Source organism: Gavia stellata, chromosome Z, assembly GCF_030936135.1.
Source record: "Gavia stellata isolate bGavSte3 chromosome Z, bGavSte3.hap2, whole genome shotgun sequence".
Taxonomy (NCBI): Eukaryota; Metazoa; Chordata; class Aves; order Gaviiformes; family Gaviidae; genus Gavia; species Gavia stellata.
The window spans coordinates 38919497-38944216 of record NC_082637.1 but is presented as its reverse complement, the minus strand read 5'-3'; the positions used below and the strand labels follow the sequence as shown (position 1 = coordinate 38944216).

At 40.6% G+C, this 24720-nt stretch overlaps 1 protein-coding gene across 1 annotated transcript in view; it reads left to right on the top strand.

The window, feature by feature from the left end:
* MLLT3 (MLLT3 super elongation complex subunit) overlaps positions 1-24720 on the top strand; it is a 138322-nt gene that overhangs the window by 79769 nt on the left and 33833 nt on the right. The window contains exons 5-6 of the mRNA XM_059833848.1: positions 10129-10248; positions 21323-21931. Of these exons, the coding sequence (XP_059689831.1) occupies positions 10129-10248; positions 21323-21931 (729 nt within the window). The remainder of the gene's footprint in view (positions 1-10128; positions 10249-21322; positions 21932-24720) is intronic.

Genomic DNA, 24720 nt, shown 5'->3' with positions numbered 1-24720 from the left:
GCTGAATGTCAGTTAACTAAAGTTAAATTGAATTTTGCCTGTGGAAGTACAGACTTGCTGAGGCAGCACTTGTTTGTGTATGATATTATGAATAACTTAATTTTTATTCTTGCAGGAAAAAGTACTGAAAATATTTTCAGTCCATGTTAAGATGGCAGTTTATACAGCCCACTCTCACATAGCTGCAAATCTATAAATAAAAATGTTTGTACTGTGTAATCCTGCCTTTTTGGAAGGAGACTTAAAATTAGTTGTTTAATCCAGGAGTACACAGACAACATTTAATAGTTAAATTTTCTTTCATAAAAGGAAAAGCCTTATAGATGCCCCTTCAAGAGCAGTTACCACTGTGGACAAAAATAGTAACATTCATAACATCATTACAGATGCACACGTGTATTAATGATATGGTTTGAGGTTTCATATTTAGAGGATGCAAAGAGTAGGTCACTTTTACAGTAGTAATGATTCTTTTTAGCAACAAAGGTGTCCTTTTTGTCTGCTTTCTATAAAATTAATTTGGAAGTACAAGCAGCTCTGCTTCTGTAGCAAGGTAACTCTTTACTTGAAGACAGCTGATCTATTAATGAGATGAGAGCAAGAATCATTTTGAGAGGGGTGCAATTTTTAGAAAATAATATCAAGGTAAAAATTCAGGGTTTGCCAAAACCCACTGCATTCTGTTTAAGTTTTTTAAAATCTTTGTGTTTTTACTGTTTAACAGTTGAGAAATGTCTTTTCAGTCACCTGAGATGCCTGCATAATGCCTGTTCTGAAATCTACATTCCTAATCCATGTAATGAAGACGAAATCATGAGGATTTTCCGCTTTTCTCTATTCCCTCTCTTTCCTTGCAATTACTCTGTGACAGTTGGAATAGTTGGCTTGTACCCAGAGTCAACCTTAGGTATAATGCTGCCCTAGGGAAGGGATTATCTCTCATCTTATGCTTTTCATAATTAAGTAATTGAATTTTCTTAAACACTACATTACTTTCAGGCAAATAACTTAAAAGAATTCTAAAAGGTTTTCTATTCCCTTGTGAATTTTTTTGTTCAAATAGGAATAATAGTTGTTTAGGACAACTGGGTTTTTATTGTAACTCTTAGTGCTTTCAGTGGTGAATGAATTTGCTCTTCACTGTAAAACGACGTGGGGTGTGGCAGCCCAGGACCACCCAAAGAAGTCCATCTGTCTGCTACTGATGCACGATGAGTATAATTCATCTGCAGGGCTGCAGAAACGCAGTAATGGTTCATTTTTTTCCTGGAATTCTAACAGATATCTCATAGCTCTTACTGAAAGTACTGTTTGAATTTTTCTGCAGCACATTGTGGGGAAGCTCACCAACCTGTCTTGAGGCTGCTGTATGAAGGTGTTCTTAGATTACCGGCTCAGTAAATGAAACTACAACAGGTAGCTTGGTGTGGATCAGTTTGAAGCAAGGTTATTCCAGCTTTGTTGATGGCCTCCTTTCATTCAGGAAAATGAAAAAGTAGGAGACAGAGAACAGCTTTTTGGTAGTGGTTCATTCCCCTGCGGAAGCTCTAATGTGCCTTAGTAAAGGAGATTGTGTTGATCTGGGGCAACTGTGATAGCTTGTGCAGTTTCTAACTGTGTAAGCATCTATGTGGGGTGTAAACATCTATGTGGGGTGGTAGATCTATGACTCCTATGCTTCAGGGGTGGCATGATGTGCATATGTAGAAATTGGCAATAAGGGAAGACCAGCTTCCATGGAATATTTTGAGGCTGTTCCTCATGCTTTCTGTACTGGGATCTGAAAAGCAAATTTTTGTGTTTTGGAAGTGGGTGGTTCTTATTGGGTACCTGGGTACTCCAAGCTGCCAAACATGTGTTGGTAGATAAATGTTGTCTTCGACAGGTCAATTTTTCATAAAGAGACTTCTGAATCAGTTGTTAGTAGCTTTAAGTACAGGTATTATAATTTCATAATTTTTCCCAAATTGCTGGAAGACGAGTAGTGGAAAAGGGTTCCTGATTTTATTAAGATAATTGCTGGTGTGCAGTTGTTGTTCCCTGATCCCTTCCTTTTTCAGCAGTGCATGGAACTACACGTATTAAATACATGACGGTTTTTCATTCCATAGCACTCAGTTATCTTTGAGTAGCAAATTGGAATGCCCTTAGAAGGGGCCTGCAGCTCAGGTATTATGGAGACTGGTCACTTCAGGTTGGTTAAGCAGGTAGGATCATTCATACCCAATGATGTAAATAGCAGTGGATTTCCTCTACTCGCTGTCGTTTTGGGAAAAGTAAGTTTTCCTTTGCCCTTGCCCAGGAAGCTGGCTTTTATTTAAAGCAACTGGTAGGCAAAGGTTTTAAATATGAGCTCAACAGCTGCAGGCTAGCAAAGTGGGTGTTTGACCTAGAGGCAAGATACAAGTACCAGCCGATCAATGTGAATGCTTGAATGCATAATGTTTTATTGGCACATATGACAAAAGGAGAAAAGTCTTTCTCTGAGGGTGGACTGGTGAGAAGAGTGTTGGGACCGAAAAAAAGCTGTCACACATCTGTCCATAACAGCAAAGAAAGTAAAAGATAGCAGCTTATGTACACTTACTCTTTTGCTTAGTAGTAGGAGTTGTTTACTGTAGTAGATAGTATCAACGTGATATTCATGTGATATTTGTATGCTCCAATATGATTTAGTGTTGCATTGTTTTCATAATGTTTTTTTAGATACGTTATTAGGATGAGATTTTGTAAACCTTATTTTGATGTTATCATCTCTTTCCTTTTTTGAGCTAAAAATTGTATGGAATGGCTTATTAATGGTGGTGTAGGAAGCCTCACAGTTACAGTGCAAACCAGAAGAAAGCAAAATTAAGAAAGGTAGTTTTCTCTTGTCCAAGTTTAGTATTGTGTGCTAAGTAGCTGCCCACACTGATGCTCCAGTTTCCCTTTCACAGAGAAAGTGAAGTGGAGTGTGTCTCCTTCCATCTCTGACGTGCATTAGTAAAATAAATCTCCTCTCAAAACTGTCCATTAACTGCAGTCTTTGGTGTCACTGGAACAGATGGGCTTTGGAGCAGGACAGGGAAAAACATCAGTGGGCATCTACATGTTTTTGTCCAGTCACATCAAGCAGTTATTCCATTAATCAGTGTTGCTATTGGTCTTTCTTTTCTTTGTCTTGACTGGCATCCTCTGCCATGTCAACATCATCTCCATCTTCACTAGATTGCAGGCTGGCTTTCTTGGGAGTTCACCTCACTTGCTGACTGAGGTTCTGTATGCCTTATGGAACAGCTTGTGTAACCTTTTTTCTTCTCTTCTTGGAACATCTTGTAACCCAACAGTCAGTTTGTATGGTGGAGCTTCTCCTGGACAGCACAGGGCATCTCTGAAAAATAATTATCTGTGTATCCTCTGTGAACTTGCTGAGAGTTCCCTTGATCCTACTGAATCGATAATCAAGACATTAAACAGTTTTGGACTAAGTGTTAATCTTGGAGGGACACCGGTAGTCACTGGCATCTAGCTGGACCTCACACAGCTGAAGAGAACCATTTGAGTCCAGCAGTCCAGATAGTTCTCCACCCATCTCATCATCTATTTATCCAATCCATATCTCATCGATCTGGCTGTAAGTGGCGCAGGATTGTTCTAAGTAAACCTATGCTGACTGCTTTCAATCACATTCTTGTCCCTCCAGTGGCTGGAAGTGGCTTCCAGGAGGATTTTCTCTATCTTCTTCCCAGGGACTGATGGGATTCTTGTTCCCTGGATCTTCTTCCTTGAAGATGAGTGTGTTGTTTGCCTTACTCTAGTCATCAGGAACCTTCCCTGATCATCACAACCTTTTGAAGATAATAGAGAGCTGCCTTGCAATGGTAGTGACCAGCTCCTTCAGTACCCCTGCTTGCATCCAGTCTGGTCTCATGAACCTGAGTGTCCCTGTGGATGAAGTGCACCCTAACTCAATCCTCCTGTCTTGTGGGCACTGACTTACGGCCACTGACTCTGTGAGGATGTTCAGGTACCTTGGAGGCCTGAGGAAACAAGATCTTACTAGTGAAAACAGAGGCTAGAAGAACATTGAGTACATAAGCCAAGAGCCAAGTTCTTTGTCATGAGGTCTCTTGCCCCACTGAGCAGTGGGCCCACACTTTCTTTAGCCTTCCCTTTACAGCCTGTCTGTTTTTAGAAGCCTTTCTTGTTGTCAGTCACACTATGTAATATTAGCTGCTTCCTGTGGGTCCAAAGAATTTTCATTCATGAGGATTATGAAGTTCCTGCCAACAGATAAAAGCTAAAATACATTTTTTTTTAATTGAACTTTAAAAAAATCAAAAAAAACAATGCAGACACATAGAATGATAGAATGTCTCAAGTTGTGAGGGACCCGTTAGGATCATCACATCCAACCCCCTGCTCCTCGCAGGACTAACTAAAACTAAACCATTTGACTAAGAGCATTGTCCAGATGCTCCTTGAACTCTGACAGGCTTGGTGCCGTGACCACTTCCCTGGGGAGCCTGTTCCAGTGACCAACCACCCTCTCAGTGAAGAACCTTTTCCTAATGCCCAATCTGAACTTCCCCTGACACAGCTTCATTCTGTTTCCTCGTGTCCTATCTCTGGTCACCAGAGAGAGGAGATCCGCACCTCCACCTCTGCTGCCCTCCTTGAGGAAGTTGTAGACAGCAATGAGGTCACCCCACAGCCTTCTTTTCTCCAAGCTGAACAAGCCAAGTGACCTGTTACAGGGCATCTTGAGAAAGAAGGGTTAAAAGTAAGAAAGAAGAATGTAGAGAAGATACTTTGTAACAACTGCACCTGGTACTTAGACATATTAGAGATAAAGACTGTCTCCACTGACTCTCTGCTAACTAGCAATAATGATTAGCACAAGGACGAATTGTAGAAAAATAGAATAGACTGCCAAAATAGTGCCCCAGAGTTAACTTGTCTCATTATAATCTCATTTTAAAACTAAAAAACACACCTCCTAGCTAGAAAAGCCCCAACCCAATTTAGCCCCCTACTCTCTGAGCATGTGTGGTGAGTTAAGAGAACTGTAGCTTTAAGATGAAGTAAGAAAAGTATTAACCAATAGTTAATTAAGGGGTAGCACTGGTAGGTGTAACTAACTTGGTTAACTGCTTTAAATACCTGTCATGATTTTAACCCTGTGTGCAAGCTTTGTGGAGAAATGCCCTTGCACCCGGCGCCGCAATAAACGTGCCTGCTTTATAACTCTTTGTGACTTGTGAGGTTCATTTCCGCGTGTCAGACCTCAGCTGCTCCTTCTTAGTACAACCTATTCTGTAATTCCCATATCATTTGTACCCCGCTATTAAACTGTGAAATTAACTGTTTTGTCTTGGCCATGTTTCTAATGCTTATCCAGAATTAGGTACTCCAATCCACTGAACTGTTTTAAAACCCTTTAACATTTGTGAACAAGGACATCTAACTCCCTACTTTTACATGGCGTATTACTGTCACTGTTGACTGCATCAGAGACAGGCTGTGAGATTAGCTAGACCTCTGCTCTGCTTAAATACAGTCAAGCTAAATGTTTGAGGGAAGAGCAAAACTATAATGAGTACTTCATGCTTTACATACTGGTGAATTCAGAGTGTGATTACATAGCTGTTTAAACTGACTTGTTTAAAGTCCAGTTGTCTCACCTTGCTTCATTAACACCAGCACTGGTGTCTTATTCCACCAGCTTGTCTGATCCCACTGAACTGTTGTTCCTGTTTTTTGTGACTGAAATGATTCATTGTGGGAGCAGACAGGTACCAGCCACAGGTGGTCTTGGGTGCCTGGCTTAAGCGTGGGCTGCAGCAGTGTCCTCAAGCTGTTGGGTTGTACTCTTCTTTGCAGCTAACAGGAAACTTCCAGTGCAGAAAGGAGGAAATGAGTAAAAAAAGTACGTATAGTACAGCTGTACTGGAGAACTCTTGCTATGCTTTTGATGAGCTTGCATTCTTGCTGCAGAATTAGTGGCTTGGTGTGATGCTTATTCCCACCTTTTGCTTCTCTTGCGTAACCTTGACTTAATATAGCCACATACATGCGCGCGCACACACACACACAAGCAGTATATGCTGCCAGTGTGATAGTGGCACTGTAAAAGTAAGCACTTGCTCTAAAAGCTGGTTGAAATACATCTGCTAGGCTGTGTGTTTCTGTGTTTGACTAATGGGAGGGCAAAGGGCAGTTACCCACTGCAGAAGTTGCTATAATTCTGTCAGCTGAGCTCTTTCGGTAGTAGTACTTAAACTGGATGTATAGCTGTCTCTTTCCTAAATTTAGCCAAAAGAGAAATGCATCTCAATTCCAAAAAGTGTTTGTAATATAGGAGCTTTTTACATAGATAATCTTGGCAAAGGAAACAAACATTTTGGAAGAGTTTCTAGAGAGTTACTGAACGTTAATATTAACTTTATTCTTTGAGCAGGAGGAGAAGGCAAGTGATTTCCCCCCCCCCCCCCCCCCCGCTATAGGGGACTTTAATGAGGACCATACCCTTTTTTGTGACAGAGATCAGTTTGGAAGCCAGAGGTGTGGGTTTTTTTCATAGGGACCAAAAAGTTAAATTTAGGTGAGACTTTCTTGGTCTTTTGTCATCTTTATAGATGGTGAAGTCTGTAGTCTGAACTGAAGTTCTGTCTTACTGCATACATTGTTAATCACATTAAAATTTTGAGTCTACAATTGCCATTTTTCATAGGGTTTATAATGAAATAACAGGCTGCAGGATTCCACACACTGACATTTTTCCGGCTCATAGTTTGAAATGTCCAGATTTTGTCTTCTAGAAACTGTATGGGCTTTATTTTCTCTCTCTGTGGGACTAGATTTGCCAAATCTGCCAGACCTCAGGTGGTACTAATGCTGTTCATTCCGGCCTTGTAGATCTTTCTATGGACAGTCATCCTGTTTCTAAACACACAGTGTCTAATACTGAGACTGTTAATGGCCCAAATATTTGCCCAGAAACTGAGATATCTCAGAAGTCCGTACACTTTTTTAAAATGTCAGCTTTAAAAGAATGTCTGTGTATGATGATGAATATATAAATATTTTTAAACTGGAATTTTTCTGAATTTTAAAAAGAAAATTTATGCAGTGGTTGAACCTCAGTTTATTTTAGTGAGTCAGACTTGTATGCTTCAGGGAGAAAATGTCAGCTTCCAACAGTAGGAGAAAGAATCCTTGGCAGAATTTTTTTTCTTCGCTTTTAATTTCAAGGTAGGGCAAACCCTGATCCTCCTGACTATGTATTTCTCTTCCACATGAATATGCATCTTTCTGTCATATGAGTGTATGAACAAAACTACTTCGTGTTAATAAAATACCTGCTTAAACCTAAAATTAATGGGTAACCTTATGTCTATTTCTTCTGAAAGATGATTTGATTTTGATGCAGTTGGTATTTTCTATGAAGTTTGTGGGTTTAAAACATTGCATTGAGTTTAATTTAAAGGAGAACAATCCTGTTTAACTACCCATTTGTCACAGTTTGTGAGAGGAAATAATGACAATGCATTTTAATAATGCATTTTCTCTATCTGTTGCACAGGTTTATGGTAGGCACGTGTGGCTACAGATTTTCCTTATCCTTGTTGCTGATCATTTTTTGTTAGCTTCTGCCTTCTTCTTGCAGTCAGATGGGTTGAATTAAGCTAAAAGCCTTGGCAAGTTGAGGTTGAAAAGTATTTGTCAGGCTAAATGAAGTCGCTTACTGTGATTCACAATAGCTAACTGCTATTGGCATTACCATGATTACAAGAAGGATACCATTGCTTTTGCCCAGCTGACTTTTGAGAGTTCTGGCTCCTGGCAGGCTCTGGTTTAGGTGTCTGAGAAATGGAAACAAGGAATTGGGGAGAAAATGTTACATGCCCTGTGTGGAATCTTACTTCACAAAATGTTTGAATACATGAATAACTTTTAAAGATTTATATATATTTTTTTAAATACATGAACATATAGTCAAGGAAGGAGAAGAACTTGATTGCCTTGTTCCGCTACCCTTGGCTTCTAGCAGCAGTGTTGAAAGGTAATATTGAACTTAAAGGCTGATAAAAGTAACCTTTATTTACCTAGACATGTCCCTTAATATTCTCCAGGCTACCACATGATCTTTTGAACAAAGTTGTCTGCAACAAGATTCTTTCAGAGCGGTGTTTAAAAAAAATTTAAAAAAAAAATTAAAATCCTGTTGTGCAGAAGCTGTAGGCAGTAAATTCCGTCTTCACTTGGAAAGGTAAAATGTGGAGTATACATATCTACATTCTAGATGTCCCAATTTTGCACCTGCTATTCCTTCTTTAATGTAATGTGCATGAGGCATGTAATGGGTCAGTCTCTCCCTGTCCCCAATATCAGAGGGTGTTTTGGTCATGTGAAGAGGCAAGGGTGACCATACAGGGCATTTACAAACCCAAATGTGACTTCATGCATGGGAACCTGTGAAAAGAGAGAGATACTTCATTGCAGGTGCTGAGCTCTGCAACTTCTCTACAGCTTTGCAGGGCTTGTCAGACAGCAGGTAAGCTGTTTCTGGCATCTAGGGTGCTGAAACAGTAGATAAATTAATAGCTGTGCTAGAATCTAGGCACAGCAACACTAGAGCAGAAGACAGGAGCTAGCTGAATTTCACTCAGATGGAACACATCCATCTTTACATGTCTGTTAACTGCTGTGTGATGGCTGATTTATCTGTTGTCTCTGGAAACAGTCTGTACTTATGAGTCTTTAAAATCAAGAAAGGGAGCTGGACCCTTGTTACAGCAAAAATGCTGCTTGCTCACCAGCCATCCAGTTTACTGTAGTCCACATAAAGCAGAAGCTTAGAAGTTGAAGTCAGAGCTGTACTTCTTTCACATTAAAACCTCAGGCTGTTTTTACAGTGTATCTTTGTGGTGGGTTAACCTTGGCTAAGGGCTGAACTCCTACCCAGCCGCTTGGTCACTCACTCTGCCTCCTTTACGGGGCAGGGGGAGGAGATAGGATGAGAAAGCTCATGGGCCAAGATAAAGACAGGGACATTGCTTGCCAGTTAATGTCATGGGCAAAACAGACTTGGCTTGGGGAAAATTAAATTAATTTGTTGCAAATTAAAATAGATTTGGGTAATAAGAAACAAAAAAAAAAAAAAAAGAAACCACCAGCATGCCCTGACACCACCTTCTCATGCTCAACTTTACTACTTCGTTCCGGACTTCTCTATCTCCTCCACCTCCCTGAGCAGCGCAGGGGGATGGGGAATGGGGTTTGCAGTCAATCCATAACAGCTCCTCTCTGCCGCTCCTCCCTCCTCACACTTTCCCCTGCTGCAGCACAGGACTTCTCTGTGGGCTGGAGTCTTTCAAGAACTGCTCCAGCATGGGTTCTCCATGCGTTGCCAGGAAATAGCTCTTCCAGCGCCTGGAGCGCCTCTTCCCCTCCTTCTTTGACCTTGGTGTTCACACTGCAGTTTCTCACACTTTTTTTTTTTTCCCTCATGTCCTCTACCTGTGCTGTGTTTTGCCCTTTCTTAAACCTGTTTCCCATGAGGTGCCACTATCTTGCCTGGGGGGCTCAGACATGTCCTGTGGTGGGTCTGTTGGAGCTGGCTGGATCCAGCTGTGTCTGCCACGGGGGAGTCCCTGGCCTCTCCCCACAGAGGCCACCCCTGCCACCCAAACCTTGCCATCTATACCTATTAGAGTCTTCCTTCACATCGCTCTACTTGAAAGTGAAGACTGCTGCACATAAATATTTATGGGATGTCAGCAGCATGCAGAACCTTTTACTGCAGCTGGGATGAACTTTCAAGTGTACTAGACATTGCTCAGGACAAGAGAAAGAGTGCTAAGGACTCGAGTGCCATGGTGTGTAAGCAGCTGTAATAGAACAAGTTCTGCCATTTTCTGAGGGGCTTGTATTGTATTTGCATGGAAATTGAAAGATGTGATTTGCTTATTAAATAGGGGATGGCACTGTGGTTTCATTAACCCATCCCCTCTTGAGAAGAAACATGGATACAGTTTGTTGGAGAGGTTTTATTCTCCTACCAGTGTGATTTGCTAGTTCCTTAGGCAGGTGAGACTCTCTCTCTCTTGGTAATGTTTGACTGACATGCTTTCCCTCTTACAACAGATCATGGTAATGTCAGATGGCACATCATTCTCTTCAGGACAGAGCCTTCATCTCCCCAACCTTCTAAGTAACTCCCTGTCTTTTTCTGAAGTGAAGAAGAAATCATCTCATGGGCCAAAGGTGAGCCTTATTTTGCTAGAAGATACTTGAGCCAGTGGTGCTTCCCCTGGGAATTAACTTGAGAAAAAAAATACTTCTAGGTATTTTTGCAGTCTCATGACATAGTCCAGTGATAATAGGTCTTGGCATTTCTTTGTTGTGAACTTACTGTTTGCCACATGAAAATAATGCAGAACAAGGATAATTGGGAGAACAGGTGACAGTGAAGGTACTGCTTTTCTGTTTTTTGTACATGCACAATTGTTTTCTTCCTTTTCCAGAAGGAATTCGAATGGTCTGTTGTAGTACTAGGGGATTCTGCTGATGGAACTGTGGTCTACAGAAATGTAAAGAATATGAGAAAATACTATAATAATTGTTTAATTTGTTAAGTATTTTTGAATCCTTTTTAAGATAATTGGATGGAGTGAAACTTGAAGTTGTGTTCTTTAGGATTTTTACTTTTGTTTAAATTTCAGGGGTTAGTTCTTTACTAAGTGTTTCAAAGGTAGCAATGTGTCATCAGTCACTAGGACATCAAATTGAATCCTGAACCTAGAACATGGTAAAAAGGTATAGTCCAGTGAATGTTTTGAGTAATACAAACGGACCTTTTCAAAAGAGTAGATAATTTCTTCAGTTTCACAAAATGAATTAATGGTGTGGAAGAATAAAGAGCATCTTCTTATTTATTCAAATAAGAAATGCAACACAATCACTTGCTTCATAAATGAATTAAAATATGCCTTTTCTCCATTCTGTTAAATTGTTGGGGTTTTGATTTTCTTAGCATCTTGTCAAGTTGAAATATGTTACTTAATCTTGCAGTGCATGTACTGCAAGGGGCAATACCCGTTTTTAGCAATAACTTTCATGTTCTGTAGCTGTGGCAAATCTTGTATCTTGTTGGAACTGTCAGGTAATGCACTATGGGTATGCCTAAATGTGTCTGTTGAGAAGAATGTATCACAACAGTGAGGATATATAGAGGAGGGGAAAAAGAAGTTCTTTGACATGTTCCTGCCTGGTTTACGTTGTATCTGAGTGCCTCACGATCTCTAATGTAGGTCTTCCTAGGACATTTAAAGGATACATGGGAGTGTGATTATTTTTATTGTCCTAATGAGGAGCTGAGGTAAACTGAATCTGAGGATTAGACTGAAGGCGCTTACTTTGGTGTCCTAAAATGACTGCTTAATGCCTAAAAGGAAGGCACCTGGCTACACCAAAACGATGCAAGATGCTGAAGATAACTGTCTGACTGCTTAGACTAGAACGCATCTCCATCTGCTCAGATACTGAAGATCTGTTACTTCTACATTTTATGATCTGTAATAGGGGTTCTTGTGAGGTTGGGTAGCTCTCTAGAGTTCATTTTCCAATTACTTCTTCGGGTTCAGCTGTAATGTTGATTCACTCATGTCTTGCATAGCATGCCAGAGCAGGCATACTGAGGCTTGGCCTAAATAAGCAACCCAAACACCTGCAGAAGGACTTCAGGGAAGTACAGACATGATACCAAGTCCTACACTAATGCTCCATCTAGTAACTGTACACCATGGTAAGTCTTGAATTTCCAGCGTAAATTCTTTCATGAGCAAATGCTAACCTGGGATGTCATTTTCTGAACCATATTCAGACAATGAACTGTCTGGTGTAGAAGCCTGACAAGTGCGGAGTGTGGTTGGGGTGAAGCAGGGTGGAAGGGAGTGTTGCATGTTTGCTGCACTTGTCCTTATAAAAGAACGTTTGAAATCTTTCATTTTTGCTGAAGCAACCCAGCCACCTGCAGTGGGTTTGACCCATAGCAGGAAGTTACGGGAGTCAGTAGGATGTTAGATGCGCATCACATCTCAGGATTATATTCAATATCTGTAAAATTGTTACCCAGGAATGTTTTTTTAACTATTTGGTTTCAAAATAGGGATGTTCAGCAGCAATACTGTCTATTTGAAATAATACTTTTTTCAATCTTGTATGCTGTTCAGTGGAGTTTTTAGTAGTGGGAGGAGATGTTAATACAGTGTTTCTTGCCAGTTGGTGTGAATATTCAATTTTTCCCCTCCCCCAGCAATCTTTGTCTCCTGCCCAACTTAAAACACACACTAGTGAGCAACTGTTCTTCTATCTCATAAAGAAAGAGTTGTAAATATCTGCCTTACTGACGATCACCAGCTGTTTTTGAGAAACAGAAACATGAAGTCATGTTGGTTTTAGTAAAACAAAAAAATTCTGTTTTTTATTATAAATCCTGGGAGCTGAGAACCCTTGGATTTTTGTCTTTAGGGTTTTTGTTGTGGTTGGGGGGCAGGAAAGTTCTAACCAATGTGTAAATAGATTTTTCTTTTTGTAATTTGGAGTAACCCCAGTGATGGAACAACTTCAATGTCCAAATTTCATTTAGATATGCCTCTAGAATAGGAGATGTAGAAGGGTCTTGGTAGTTCTTGGGTGTAAGTTTTCTGTACCAAAACAGTGGGTGGATGTACTCCAGACGTCTCTACTGGATGATTTGGGGATTTTTCTGCTGCAGCAATAGCCCTTCGATGTGCTTGGCTTGGCTTTGGTTTGTTTTGTGTCTGTGAATACCAAAGTAAACTTTGAGGTCAGTTTTAAACTCTGGGTATGGAAAGCCAGAACCTAAGAATATTTGCTTACCCATTTGCCATTACAAAGCACCACATGGACTTTCTGGTTAGAGATTTGCAGTCAAGACGGTAAAGCCAGTGCAAAAAAGTGGTATTGTTGGTTTAGCATTCACTTATTAAAAAATACAATACAGTATGAAGAGAGAACTGTCAGTTTGCTTTCTGTCACATCCTCTTCTGAAATATTTATTAAAAAATATGGAAGTTTGTATTTCTAAAGTCCCATGATTTTGTCTTTCATTTAATGGAGATGGTATTAGTGATTCTAAAACAAAGCTTTAGTCCTGGAAATACAAAAGACAGGCAGAAATGGATGAAACCTTACTTTACGCATTTTTTTCAGAATATAAAAATAGCTGCAGGCTAGCTACAGATACTTGTGTTACTTTTAAATCAGTTGTATTTCTGTGCCTATTTGTATTATGTAAATCCTACATGCACAGAGTATAGTGAAACAGCTTGATCAGTTTTGTTGGGATGATTATGTCTCTTGGAATGAACTGTAGTGTCAGCTGCAGTGAAATGAGGTTTACTTCATAAACAACAAAATCAAAAGCTTTTATTCCCATATGTGACGAGGAAAAAAAACCCACAACATTGTTTTATGCTCCCTCTTTTGGCTCTATCAAACCAGTGAGCCTTGTAATTCTCCATCTGCTTCTGATTCTCCTGATGACATTGGTCATAATAGTTTGGTGGGCTGGATAAGCTGGAGCATGGAAAGCTTTGTAAATGTGTGACACAGTAATAAACTGTAAGGAGAACTAGCAGCAGGTAAATTAATCTCCACCATGCAGCTAACAAGTAGAAGAATAAGACAGTATTTGTGGAGGCTTTCAAAATAATGTGGGGTTTTTTTCCCAAATCAGTTAGTGTTTTTATTCAATAATAAACACATTTGTTTTCAACAGAAATCTGAATTTTCATGAGCAAGTAATTCCTTTTAGATATCTTCATCCTCTTTTCCTCTTAAGAACAGGAGGTATATTTGAGACTAATTCCAGTCCATTGGCTTAAGATGGAGACATTATTTCAATAGGCGTAACATTTGAAGAAATGCTTTTTTATTACAAATGAAAATAATGCATATTTTTATGATCACTAGTCCTAAGTTTGTAGACTAAACCCAGGGTGCCATAGACTGGCATGGCATGCCAATGTGCTCAGTTTAATGACTTCATAAAATTTAATGAACCACCCCTGTCTCCCCGCAGTTGCTTCATTTGCAAATTGGGTTCCTAATGTCTGTCAGCAACTGGAGAGGTTTGAAATGATTTCCAGAGGATACTGCTTATTCAAACTCATGTTCAATGAAGTTGGGAATTACATTATGTGGTGTGAAGTCAGAATCTGACCCTGCAAGATGTACAGAGAGTTCAACACCATTTTTTGCCTTGTAGTTACAGAATTGTTTTAATTTGCAAATGTGTTACCTATTGAGCAGCTGTCATGGTCCACTTGAATCCTTCAAATTTACAGGACAATGTACTTTGTGATTTAAACTTTATTTCATGAATTTATTAAGAAATACAACAAACGAACACGACAAACAGGGCTCAGTCCCCTTTGCCCAGACTAGTCTATCACATCAATTCACTTACTCACCACTCAAGTCATATGGTTTCATAACTTATAACTTGTAACTCTTAATCCATGCACTTGGGAGGAAAAAAAAAACAAACAACAAAAAACCACAAACAAAAATAGTTACCTAGCTGATGTGAGAGTGCTCGTCCTTCCCCTTTCATTGTGGTGCGGGTGTCCCTTATATCACACTGGGAAACATGAAAGCCTCAGCAGTCCAGCTGCTGATGAATCCACTTCAAAAGCCTTTTCTTTCCTAAGCTGATGTTTTATACCTTCCAGCCTGGAGGATTGGTTATATAATTTCCCTAAGTTAGCAGATTCTGACAAAACTGCCAGACAAAGATGATGGCTGCAGGAGACAGCAATTTGCAGGTGATAATGGCTTCATAATGGCCCTTTAGGCTCTTTCTAGCCACCTGTCCTGCCTATGTGATGCTCTCCTTGCTCCCAGCATACATCAGGCCTTAGCATGAGCTGTGTTAGCCAAAATCTGAGCAGGAGTCGAGTGCAACAGTCACAGGAGCACAATTTTTCTCTGTTGGTAAAACCTTAGATTTTTGTCATGCCTTCTAAAATATTTATTTTTAAAGATCTGTTAGTACTGCTCTACGAAAGGGGTTATTTATCTTGAAGTACTGTATTTACATGGTGTTACTTGGCTTAAGAAAAGAAAACATCTGCAGGTACTTGAACATGTGTATAATCCTCTATTATTATTTTGATGTTTGTTATGCGATGTATCTAAGTCTCACATTCACTTGGATTGCTTCAATATTTCATGAATACACAGATGTAAGGTATGGTGTGTAACTATCTTACCTGTCAAAACCCCACAATCTCCATTTTACGTATGAACTTGAGAAAAGACTGTTTTATTTGTCCCTCTCAGCAGAAATACATAATTCACTCTTACTCCTTGCAACGCTTCTTAAGGTGGGAAGGAAAAGAAACATTTAAACACACTGTTAGACTTTGATAAATAAGAAAATGGATTGAAAGTACATTCTGATTTTCAGTAAGATATATGCTCTACATGATGGGAATATTTAGCCACATCTCATCCCTACCAGCCTTCCACATTCATCATTAGCTTTGATATAATTTTACCGGTGAATATATTTGGTTTTTTTCCTGTCTTACAAATTTTATGTTTCTCTTGCTCTTTCCTCTAAGTCATTGTTGGCTTCTGTTAGGGTCATTGCAGAAACTTAGGAAAAAAAGAAAAGATGCTTTTTTTACTTAGATAATGAATGCAGATATAAAAGCAATGGGTTGGCTTAATGAAAGCGTGGCTCTCAAAGAGCTTTGCAGGGGTGTGTATATATGTCATATACTTGTACTATGATTTCTGTGAAAACATCAGCTTTCATGTTGTAGAAGAGGAAGGAAGACTGGGTTTAAAATTGATAAGGCAAGAAAGATCTAAAGTTCCTATTGGTTTTGATACTGCTGCGCCCCAGAACCTATTTCACAGCTTTCATCTGTTGGAAAACCACTAAAATGAGTCTCTCCTTTTGGGGCAATTTAAAATACATGGTAAGGAGACCAATAAGAAACATAAGGACTCCATCTAGTTTATTAATGGCACATATTTTATTCCTCCCCAGGACAACTTTTACAGCTCTGGCATGATAGAACAAGATGTGAAGATAAAAGCATTAAAAATTAGTTCATATGTCAACCTTTGGGGCTGGTCTTGCATCAAACAAAATATGGAGAGGTTTTTTTAATTAAAAAGAAAACCACCAGGAAAGGAGTTTTCACTAAAGTAAAACATCTCAAGGAATGATTAGTGCTTTCTTTTTTTTTTTTTTTTTTAATTACTGGCCTGGGAAATTAGGAAGTGCCTTACATTGAGACATTCAAATGTCATCATAATATTGTTCATTGTTGATGCTTCTGCCCATTGTTAATGATGATGCATATATATTATATAGATACATAGATTTCCAAATCTGACTCAAAAATACATTCGCACTACTGATGCAAGAAACAAATGAACAAAAAGCACAATTGAGTAATTTGTTCAGCACTGTGTGAAAATTCAGTGTTTCACTAATTAAGATAATGAGAAGGGAAAAACAGTTAAAAGGAATTATTTTTAATTAATTGTTTCCCCCTATTGCTACAAAGGAGAAGGGAGATACTGCTCTTCTTGCACATATGATATGTGTAAACCATTCAGGTCCTACAGCACTAAATACTGGCTTAACACATCCTGATTGCACAAGTCATAAGTAGTTAGTTATCTGCCAACTCAGTATTCTCAGTCTTAATTTCTCCTCTTGTTGAAGCAACTTTCATTCAACAGGCTAATTCTGCTTTATTGGGTGGGGTTTTTTCAGAGCAGTCCTATTGACTGTGTTTTTAAAATTAGTCAGCCCCCATGGAGGTTGAGGCTGGCCATGTCCTGCTTTGGTCCTTCAATTTCCAGCACGCTGCTCTTATCCCATCTATGTTTTGGGTAAAATGGTGGTTAAGTAAGGGGGAAGAAGAGCTAAATATGTTTTCTGCTATGCAGTTCTGTAAATCTGCCGCAGTGTTAGACAGCCAGACATACCATATCTACATACATGCTAGAGGGTTGTTGTACTTTAACCCCAGAGGGCAGCTGAGCCCCACGCAGCTGCCCACTCACTCCCTACGGTGAGATGGGGGAGAGAATCAGAAGGGTAAAAGTGAGAAAACTCGTGGGTTTGTTGTCCCACAAGTGGGCTTGTTTACCCAATGTCTGAGACGCCAATTTACACACACAGAGCAGAGGTATTTTATTTCATGTCTGCACAGAGATGGATGCTAGGAGGTAACTCCACAAAGCTAGCACACCTGGTTGAAATCATGGCATGTATTTAAACAGTTAACTGTGTTGGTTATGCCTACTGTTCACACCCCTTAGCTAGCTATTGGTTAGTTTCTTTCTTATTTCAGCTTAAAGGTACAGCTCTCTTTTAATTCATTATGCATGCTTGTAGAGTGGGGGGCTTACTTGGATTGGGATCTCTTTCCAGCTAGGAGATGCGATTTTCAGATTATAATGAGACAGTTCATCCTCAGGGCACCAATTTGGTTTTGTTATCTGGTTTGTAAATAACACCAGTTCTCCAGGATGTGTATCAATTGTTTTACCCTTCATCTTTCCTAAAATCCTACCTGGGGTGTCTTATCTAGGTACATTTTTTCTTAAGGTAAGCAATAGCAACATAACCTGGCCACGGTCGTGAGGGACAACAAAAAATGCTTCTATAAATACATTAACAAAAAAAGAGTCAAGGAGAATCTCTATCCTTTACTGGATGCGGCAGGGAACATTGTCACGAAGGATGAGGAAAAGGCTGAGGTACTTAATGTCTTCTTTGCCTCAGTCTTTAATAGTCAGACCAGGTATCCTCAGGGTATCCATCTCCCTGAGCTGGAAGACAAGGATGGAGAGCAAAATAGGCTCCCCATGATCCCGGAGGAAGCAGTTAACGACCTGCTATGCCACCTGGACACTCATAAGTCTGTGGGGCCTGATGGCATCCACCCAAGGGTGCTGAGGGAGCTGGCGCAGGAGCTTGCCAAGCCACTCTCCATCATTTATCAACAGTCCTGGTTAATGGGGGAGGTCCCGGATGACTGGAGGCTTGCCAACGTGACGCCCATCTACAAGAAGGGCCGGAAGGAGGATCCGGGGAACTACAGGCCTGTCAGCCTGACCTCGGTGCCGGGGAAGATTATGGAGAGGTTAATCCTGAAGGCGCTCACAGGGCACGTGCAGGATAACCAAGGGATCAGGCCCAGCCAGCACGGGTTCATGAAAGGCAGGTCCTGCTTGACCAACCTGATCTCCTTCTATGACCAGGGGACCCGCCTAGTGGATGAGGGGAAGGCTGTGGATGTTGTCTACCTGGACTTTAGTAAAGCCTTTGACACTGTTCCCCACAGTATTCTCCTGGAGAAGCTGGCGGCCCATGGTTTAGACAGGTACACTCTTCTCTGGGTTAAAAACTGGCTGGATGGCCGAGCCCAGAGACTCGTGGTGAATGGAGTGAAATCCAGCTGGCGGCCAGTCACAGGTGGAGTCCCCCAGGGCTCAGTTTTGGGGCCGGTCTTGTTTAATGTATTTATTGATGATCTGGATGAGGGGATAGAGTGCACCCTCAGCAAGTTTGCAGACGACACCAAGTTGGGAGGGAGTGTTGATCTGCTTGAGGGTCGGAAGGCTCTGCAAAGGGATCTGGACAGGCTGGATCGATGGGGCCAGGCCAATTGGATGAAGTTTAATAAGGCCAAGTGCCGGGTTCTACACTTTGGCCACAACAACCCCATGCAACGCTACAGGCTGGGGGACGAGTGGCTGGAAAGCTGCCCCGCAGAAAAGGACCTGGGGGTGTTGGTTGACAGCCGGCTGAAGATGAGCCAGCAGTGTGCCCAGGTGGCCAAGAAGGCCAACGGCATCCTGGCCTGTATCAGAAATAGTGTGGCCAGCAGGAGCAGGGAGGTGATAGTGCCCCTGTACTCGGTGCTGGTGAGGCCGCACCTCAAATACTGTGTTCAGTTTTGGGCCCCTCCCTACAAGAAGGACATTGAGGTGCTGGAGTGTGTCCAGAGAAGGGCGACGAAGCTGGTGAGGGGTCTGGAGCACAAGTCTTATGAGGAGCGGCTGAGGGAACTGGGGTTGTTCAGTGTGGAGAAGAGGAGGCTGAGGGGAGACCTCATCGCTCTCTACAATTACCTGAAAGGAGGTTGCAGAGAGGTGGGTGTTGGTCTCTTCTGCCAAGTGACAAGTGATAAGACGAAATGGCCTCAAGTTGCACCAGGGGAGGTTCAGGCTGGATATTAGGAAAAATTTCTTTACTGAGAGAGTAGTGAAACATTGGAACAGGCTGCCCAGGGAGGTGGTAGAGTCACCCTCTCTGGAGGTATTCAAGGAGCGTGTGGATGTGGCATTGTGGGATGTGGCTTGATGGGCATGGTGCTGTGTGGTGTGGGTGGGTTGTTTTTGGTGTGGGTTGTGGTGTGTTTTGTGGGTGGTTTTGGTTTTTTGTGGGTGTGTGGTGTGGTTTTTGTTTTGTTTTGTTTTTTGGTTGGACTTGATGATCTTACAGGTCTTTTCCAACCTTAGTGATTCTGTGATAACCTATAACAATCAGGCATCAGGTTGAGATACAAGCAGTTTAATAGGGAAAGCAAAAGCTGTGCATGTGAGCAAAGAAAAACAAGGAATTAATTCACCACTTCCCACCAGCAGGCAGGTGTTCAGCCATCTCCAGGAAAGCAGGGCTCCATCATGCATAATGGTTACTTGGGAGGACAAATGCACCAAGTCCAAATGTCTTCTCCTTCCTCCTTCTTCCCCCAGCTTTCATTGCTGAGTATGATGTCATATGGTGTGGGATATGCTTTTGGTCAGGTGGGATCAGCTGTCCTGGCTCCGTCCCTTCCCAGCCTCTTGTGAACCCCCAGCCTCCTCACCAGCATGAGAAACAGAGAAGGCCTTGACACTGTGTGAATGCTGCTCAGCAATAGCTAAAACATCAGCATGCTATCAACACTGTTTTCAGCACAAATCCAAAACATGGCCCCATACAAGCTGCTATGAAGAAAATTAACTCTATCCCAGCCAAAACCAGTACAAGGGTAAAAAAAGAAGAGCAGATTCTTAGCACTGTAGAATGGTAAGTGTGGATTGCTGGAAAATAAAATAGAGCTAGGAATTTGTACCTGAATTTTACACAGATGACAGCATATCCAATCTCACACAGATGAGAGAATTTTGGGCACCACTTTCATCTGCAGCTTGCAAAGGACTTCGATGAATAACCAACCAAATTATTGGAAGTCGAGGCCGGAAGTGCATTTTTAATATTTATACTGACTAGCATCCTTTTCAGTAGTTCCCCATTTCCAATAATGCTTTCTTCGCATAAAAATTATATTGGAAGAACACTTTATTGTAAGCATTGTTCATCATCCTCTCTTTCAACCTAAGAATTTCATTAAAACTGTGATTCTAAAATTGTGTATTGGGACACCCCTAACTATGAGTGAGGAATGATACTGCTCTGAAATTTTTGCTTTTGCCTGTGTTATGGGACCTCTGAGTAATCTCGCTCTCAGAAACCCATGTCACTTGTAACAGTTGAATTTAAAAAAATGCAATGAAATACTCAGCAGAGACAGCAGCAATAAATACAAAGAAGAAAGCTTTTTTAGTAACAGAGGTTTTCTATAAAAAGATACTGGTTGCTGAGATGTTGCCTGTCAAATCAAGCCTTCCATAGCCAGGCTGGACCCAGAGTTGTTATTGTGTATGAGGAAAAGGGTCTGGCAAAAGCTGGAGAGAGGGGGTCACAGCAGAGAATTCAAGCTTTGCCTGGAATGTCATCAGGAGCACGTGTTTCTGAAGTAATTCTGTTGACAGTATATGGTTCATATCCTGATCTTTCCGTATGATGCTGTTTTTTTTTCTGATAGCTAATGGTCACAGTTAACATTTCCTAAACTGTTTTTATGTTCATCTTTTGATGTTTCTTAAAAAACATATCTAATTCCTAAGATCAAACATAACTTGTGTTGCAGATATTGACTAGCAGTGGTAACTGCTCATGTTCCACCACTTTGTAACAGATAAGTTGACCAAAATGATGGGGTTTGTTTCTGTTGTTATATAGGTATTTGTAGTTTCTGGTTTTCAGCCTGTGGTTCCAAGTTTTTAATATGAATCCTGTGTCCATATTGTGTCTGTCTTTTGGAGCTTTAAGGGTTATTTGTCTTTTTTTCTCTTTCTTCTTTTGTCTTTCTTTTTTTTTCTTTTTCTTCTTTTTATTTTTTTTTTTCTTTTTCTTTTGTAAGTAAAATTTTGCACCTTCTTTTTGCAGGACCCAACTAGGATTCTGAACACAAATAGCAGCAGCAGCAGTTGTAACAGTTTTTCAAAGACCCACAAATTAACAAAGGAGCACAAGGAAAAAACTTCTAAAGACTCAAAAGAACATAAAAGTGCCTTCAAAGAACCTTCCAGGGAACACAACAAATCTTCCAAAGAATCCTCTAAGAAACCCAAAGAAAACAAACCACTAAAAGATGAAAAAGTAGTTCCTAAGATGGCCTTCAAGGAACCCAAGCCCATGTCCAAGGAGCCAAAATCTGAAAACACCCCCATCCTTACCATAACAGGTGGGCAGCAGCAAGAAAAGAAGACCCCCACAAAAAGGCCCTCTGTTCTGGACTCTGATGAACCTTCTGCAAAAAAAAGAAAAAGAAGTGGCTCAGATTCATTATTTAAAAGTTTTTCTAACACTCCACCACTGATTCTTACTTGTTCAGCTGACAAAAAACAGGCAAAGGATAGATCTCAACTCAAGGTGGGGAGAGTCAAAATTGAAAATGATGCACTGGAAAAGAAGACGCCTACTCTGCCACCGTTTGATGATATTGTAGATCCTAATGATTCTGATATGGAGGAAAACATGTCCTCCAAATCTGAAGTAAGTGGTGTTGGGTTTTGCTTCATATGTGTTGAATATTCCCAGTTTGTGGGATTATGCACCGTATTTGTATTTTCCCCTTCCTTCCTCCTGTCTACTGGCAGATTGTTCAAACTGAAGGATGTTGACTGCCAGCTGTTCAAACTTACACATGTTCTAGTTGAATTGTATTGGCTATTCAAGTCTACTCAATTTATAAATCTGTCAACATTATGACAAATGGGCATATGGGAGATGGCTATAAATAATATTGCTCTTTTGACCTTATTCTTTTGAATTTCATGCTTCTTGAGAGAAGAGGAAATTGATTTAAATGCTTGTATTTCACACCCTAAGTCTTTGTGTTCAGGTGTTAGAGGATTCAGTAAATTCAGGAAAGGGTTGCAGTAAATCAGACAGTTGTTGGTTATTTTTCTGCTACAAAGGGCAGTTCTGTGAATGATGCCAGTTCTGTGGAGGAGGAAGAGTTCCTAGAATCCTCGCTCTGATGAGAAGAATCTATCCAAAGTAACAGGCTTACCCAAGAAGAAAGACTGTATTTATGGAAATTTGCTGTCCTGAAAATAATTGTCTACCATGCCTGCCTGCTGAAAATATTTGTCTACCATGCCTGCTCATCTGTTTCAAGCACCATTTGCTCTGGATGATTAGCTTTTTAATCATTCTCCTAGCAGACTTCAGTTTTCAGAAGCATCCTTTATAAAGAGATGAGTAGAGAAGGAGAGGGGTGGGAAGAGAAGGCTTGTTTGGTGCCTTTATTTGTGCTTATGGCTAGAGGTACTGTGAGTGGTAGAGAGGAAGTCTTCCCAGCCGTGCCTGTTCAATTCTCTCATTTTTCTGTTTTCTGTTGTGTGCCTCTGTTACTGCCATCAGATTCATAGCCCTGCTTGCCCTCTCTGGAACAGACAATAAATAACCTGCTGCGAGGAGCAGCGTCATTAGGTTTTTACTTCATAGAAACTTGCTACGAGGGAGAAAGTAATTTATTTCTGAAGTGACCTCTTAATGACTGGTCCCTTAGGGCATGCAAAGGCTGTAAAATTTAGAGGGTATGGACTAGGACAGGCTCTGCTTTACAGCGTGGCACTGGTGATGTTGTAGTTGGGGTGGCATTCTTGTTCTGGCTTAAAACTTATGAATTTTTCTTTAAACTTGAAAACGTTCACATTTGTCAGCCTCGGTGTGAATTAATTTTTAATGTCTTCAGAATAAGCTGAATCCTCAATTTTAATTTATGTCAGTACCCTTAACACTTGCTACCTACCCTCAGTATAGCCAACTAATTAGTACAGATTTTGCTTTCAGATTTCCTATTCATTCAAATAGGTGCCATGTAGTGGCACATCCACTTTTACTGGCAACAGCAGTTCTCCATTTTTCTTCAAAGACAAAAAAATTGAGAGGAGCAACTGCGATGTAACTGGACTTTTACAAATGCAGACACTACAGAGGTGTGCGCTGTGTAGCACCTTGCAGATAACTGATGCATGAAGGGTATGGATGGTGCTTAAACCCCATCCTTTTTAATTGCTGACATGTGTTTCCCTCTTTGTCTTGCAGCCTCTTGCCCATTACCAATGGCATAGTCGGTACACCTTTGTGTTTTTCGTAGGTTGACACAAATCCACTTGCACTGCTGTTTGTCATCCATCTGCAGTTGACCTGCAGGTTCCTTAATTCTATACTAAAGCGAAAAAGCAGATTCAGGGTTTTCTAGTTCTGTGAGCCACTGTTACTAAGAGGGTGTACTACTGGAGTCCGCTCAAAGAGAAGCAGATCTTGCTGGTCTGGGCTCTGGTGTATTTTAACACTGATGTCCTGGATCATGGAACAGACAGGTCTTCAGTGGGAGGGCCAGTGTGGTCCATATCTGCATGGGTGAAAAGGATATCTGCCACTTTGGGACTGTGCTCCTTAATAAATCAGGCTAGGTATGACTCCAGTCAGTATATGGATACTATTTAGGAAGTCAATAATATATTTATTTTTCAAAAAGGTATCTAGAAACCCCGTTAATAATTCCCTAAGTTCCCTCTGGATTCACACCATTGTTAGTGCTGTGGGAGAAAGAGCTGGGCAGCCTAGTGCATGAGTGTCTACAGAATTTTACAAAGAGTCGTTCCATCTACCCTTCATTAGTTTTAACCAGGGAGCCTAATGAAAGGTGACCAAGTGGTGTAATAGAGGTAATTCTGTATGTAGGAAAAAAAAAATAGTTTGAACTTTTTGTCTGTGTTGGTGGGTTTCTAAGCATTTCAGGAAAAGGAGTAGATTTTACAGCTAGATCCACAGAGGGTATATCCTATAAATATAGTCATGTAAAGAAAAAAAACCTAAAAAGTTGCAATGTTACACAGAGAGTAATGGAAGTGAAAAAATGATAATGCTCTTACTATACAGGAACAGTTATTTCAGGTCTGTTAATGCTTCATGATACAAACCAACGTAGTTGCCTGAAGCTGGGAAGACACTTCTTCAGTGGCGTGCTCTGGCATAATAATATGCTGTACAACTCAATCAAATGTTATTTCTTACTCTGGTACAGTTACAGCGGTCGGTATCGTAGCATTGATGAACAAAGTATTATTATTTAGGAGTATATTTGGAGGTAAAGCGTCCAGGATTTATTCCTAAAGTGGCTTTAAAAAAAGCAAAACCACAAAACCCAACTCAGCAAATTTGGGTTAGATATTAACAAATCAGATTACAAATCAATACCTAAAAGAAAATTGTTAGGTTACCACAAAAATATTAACTTTGAGTCAAGTGCGTTTTTTCTAGTTTAAGTT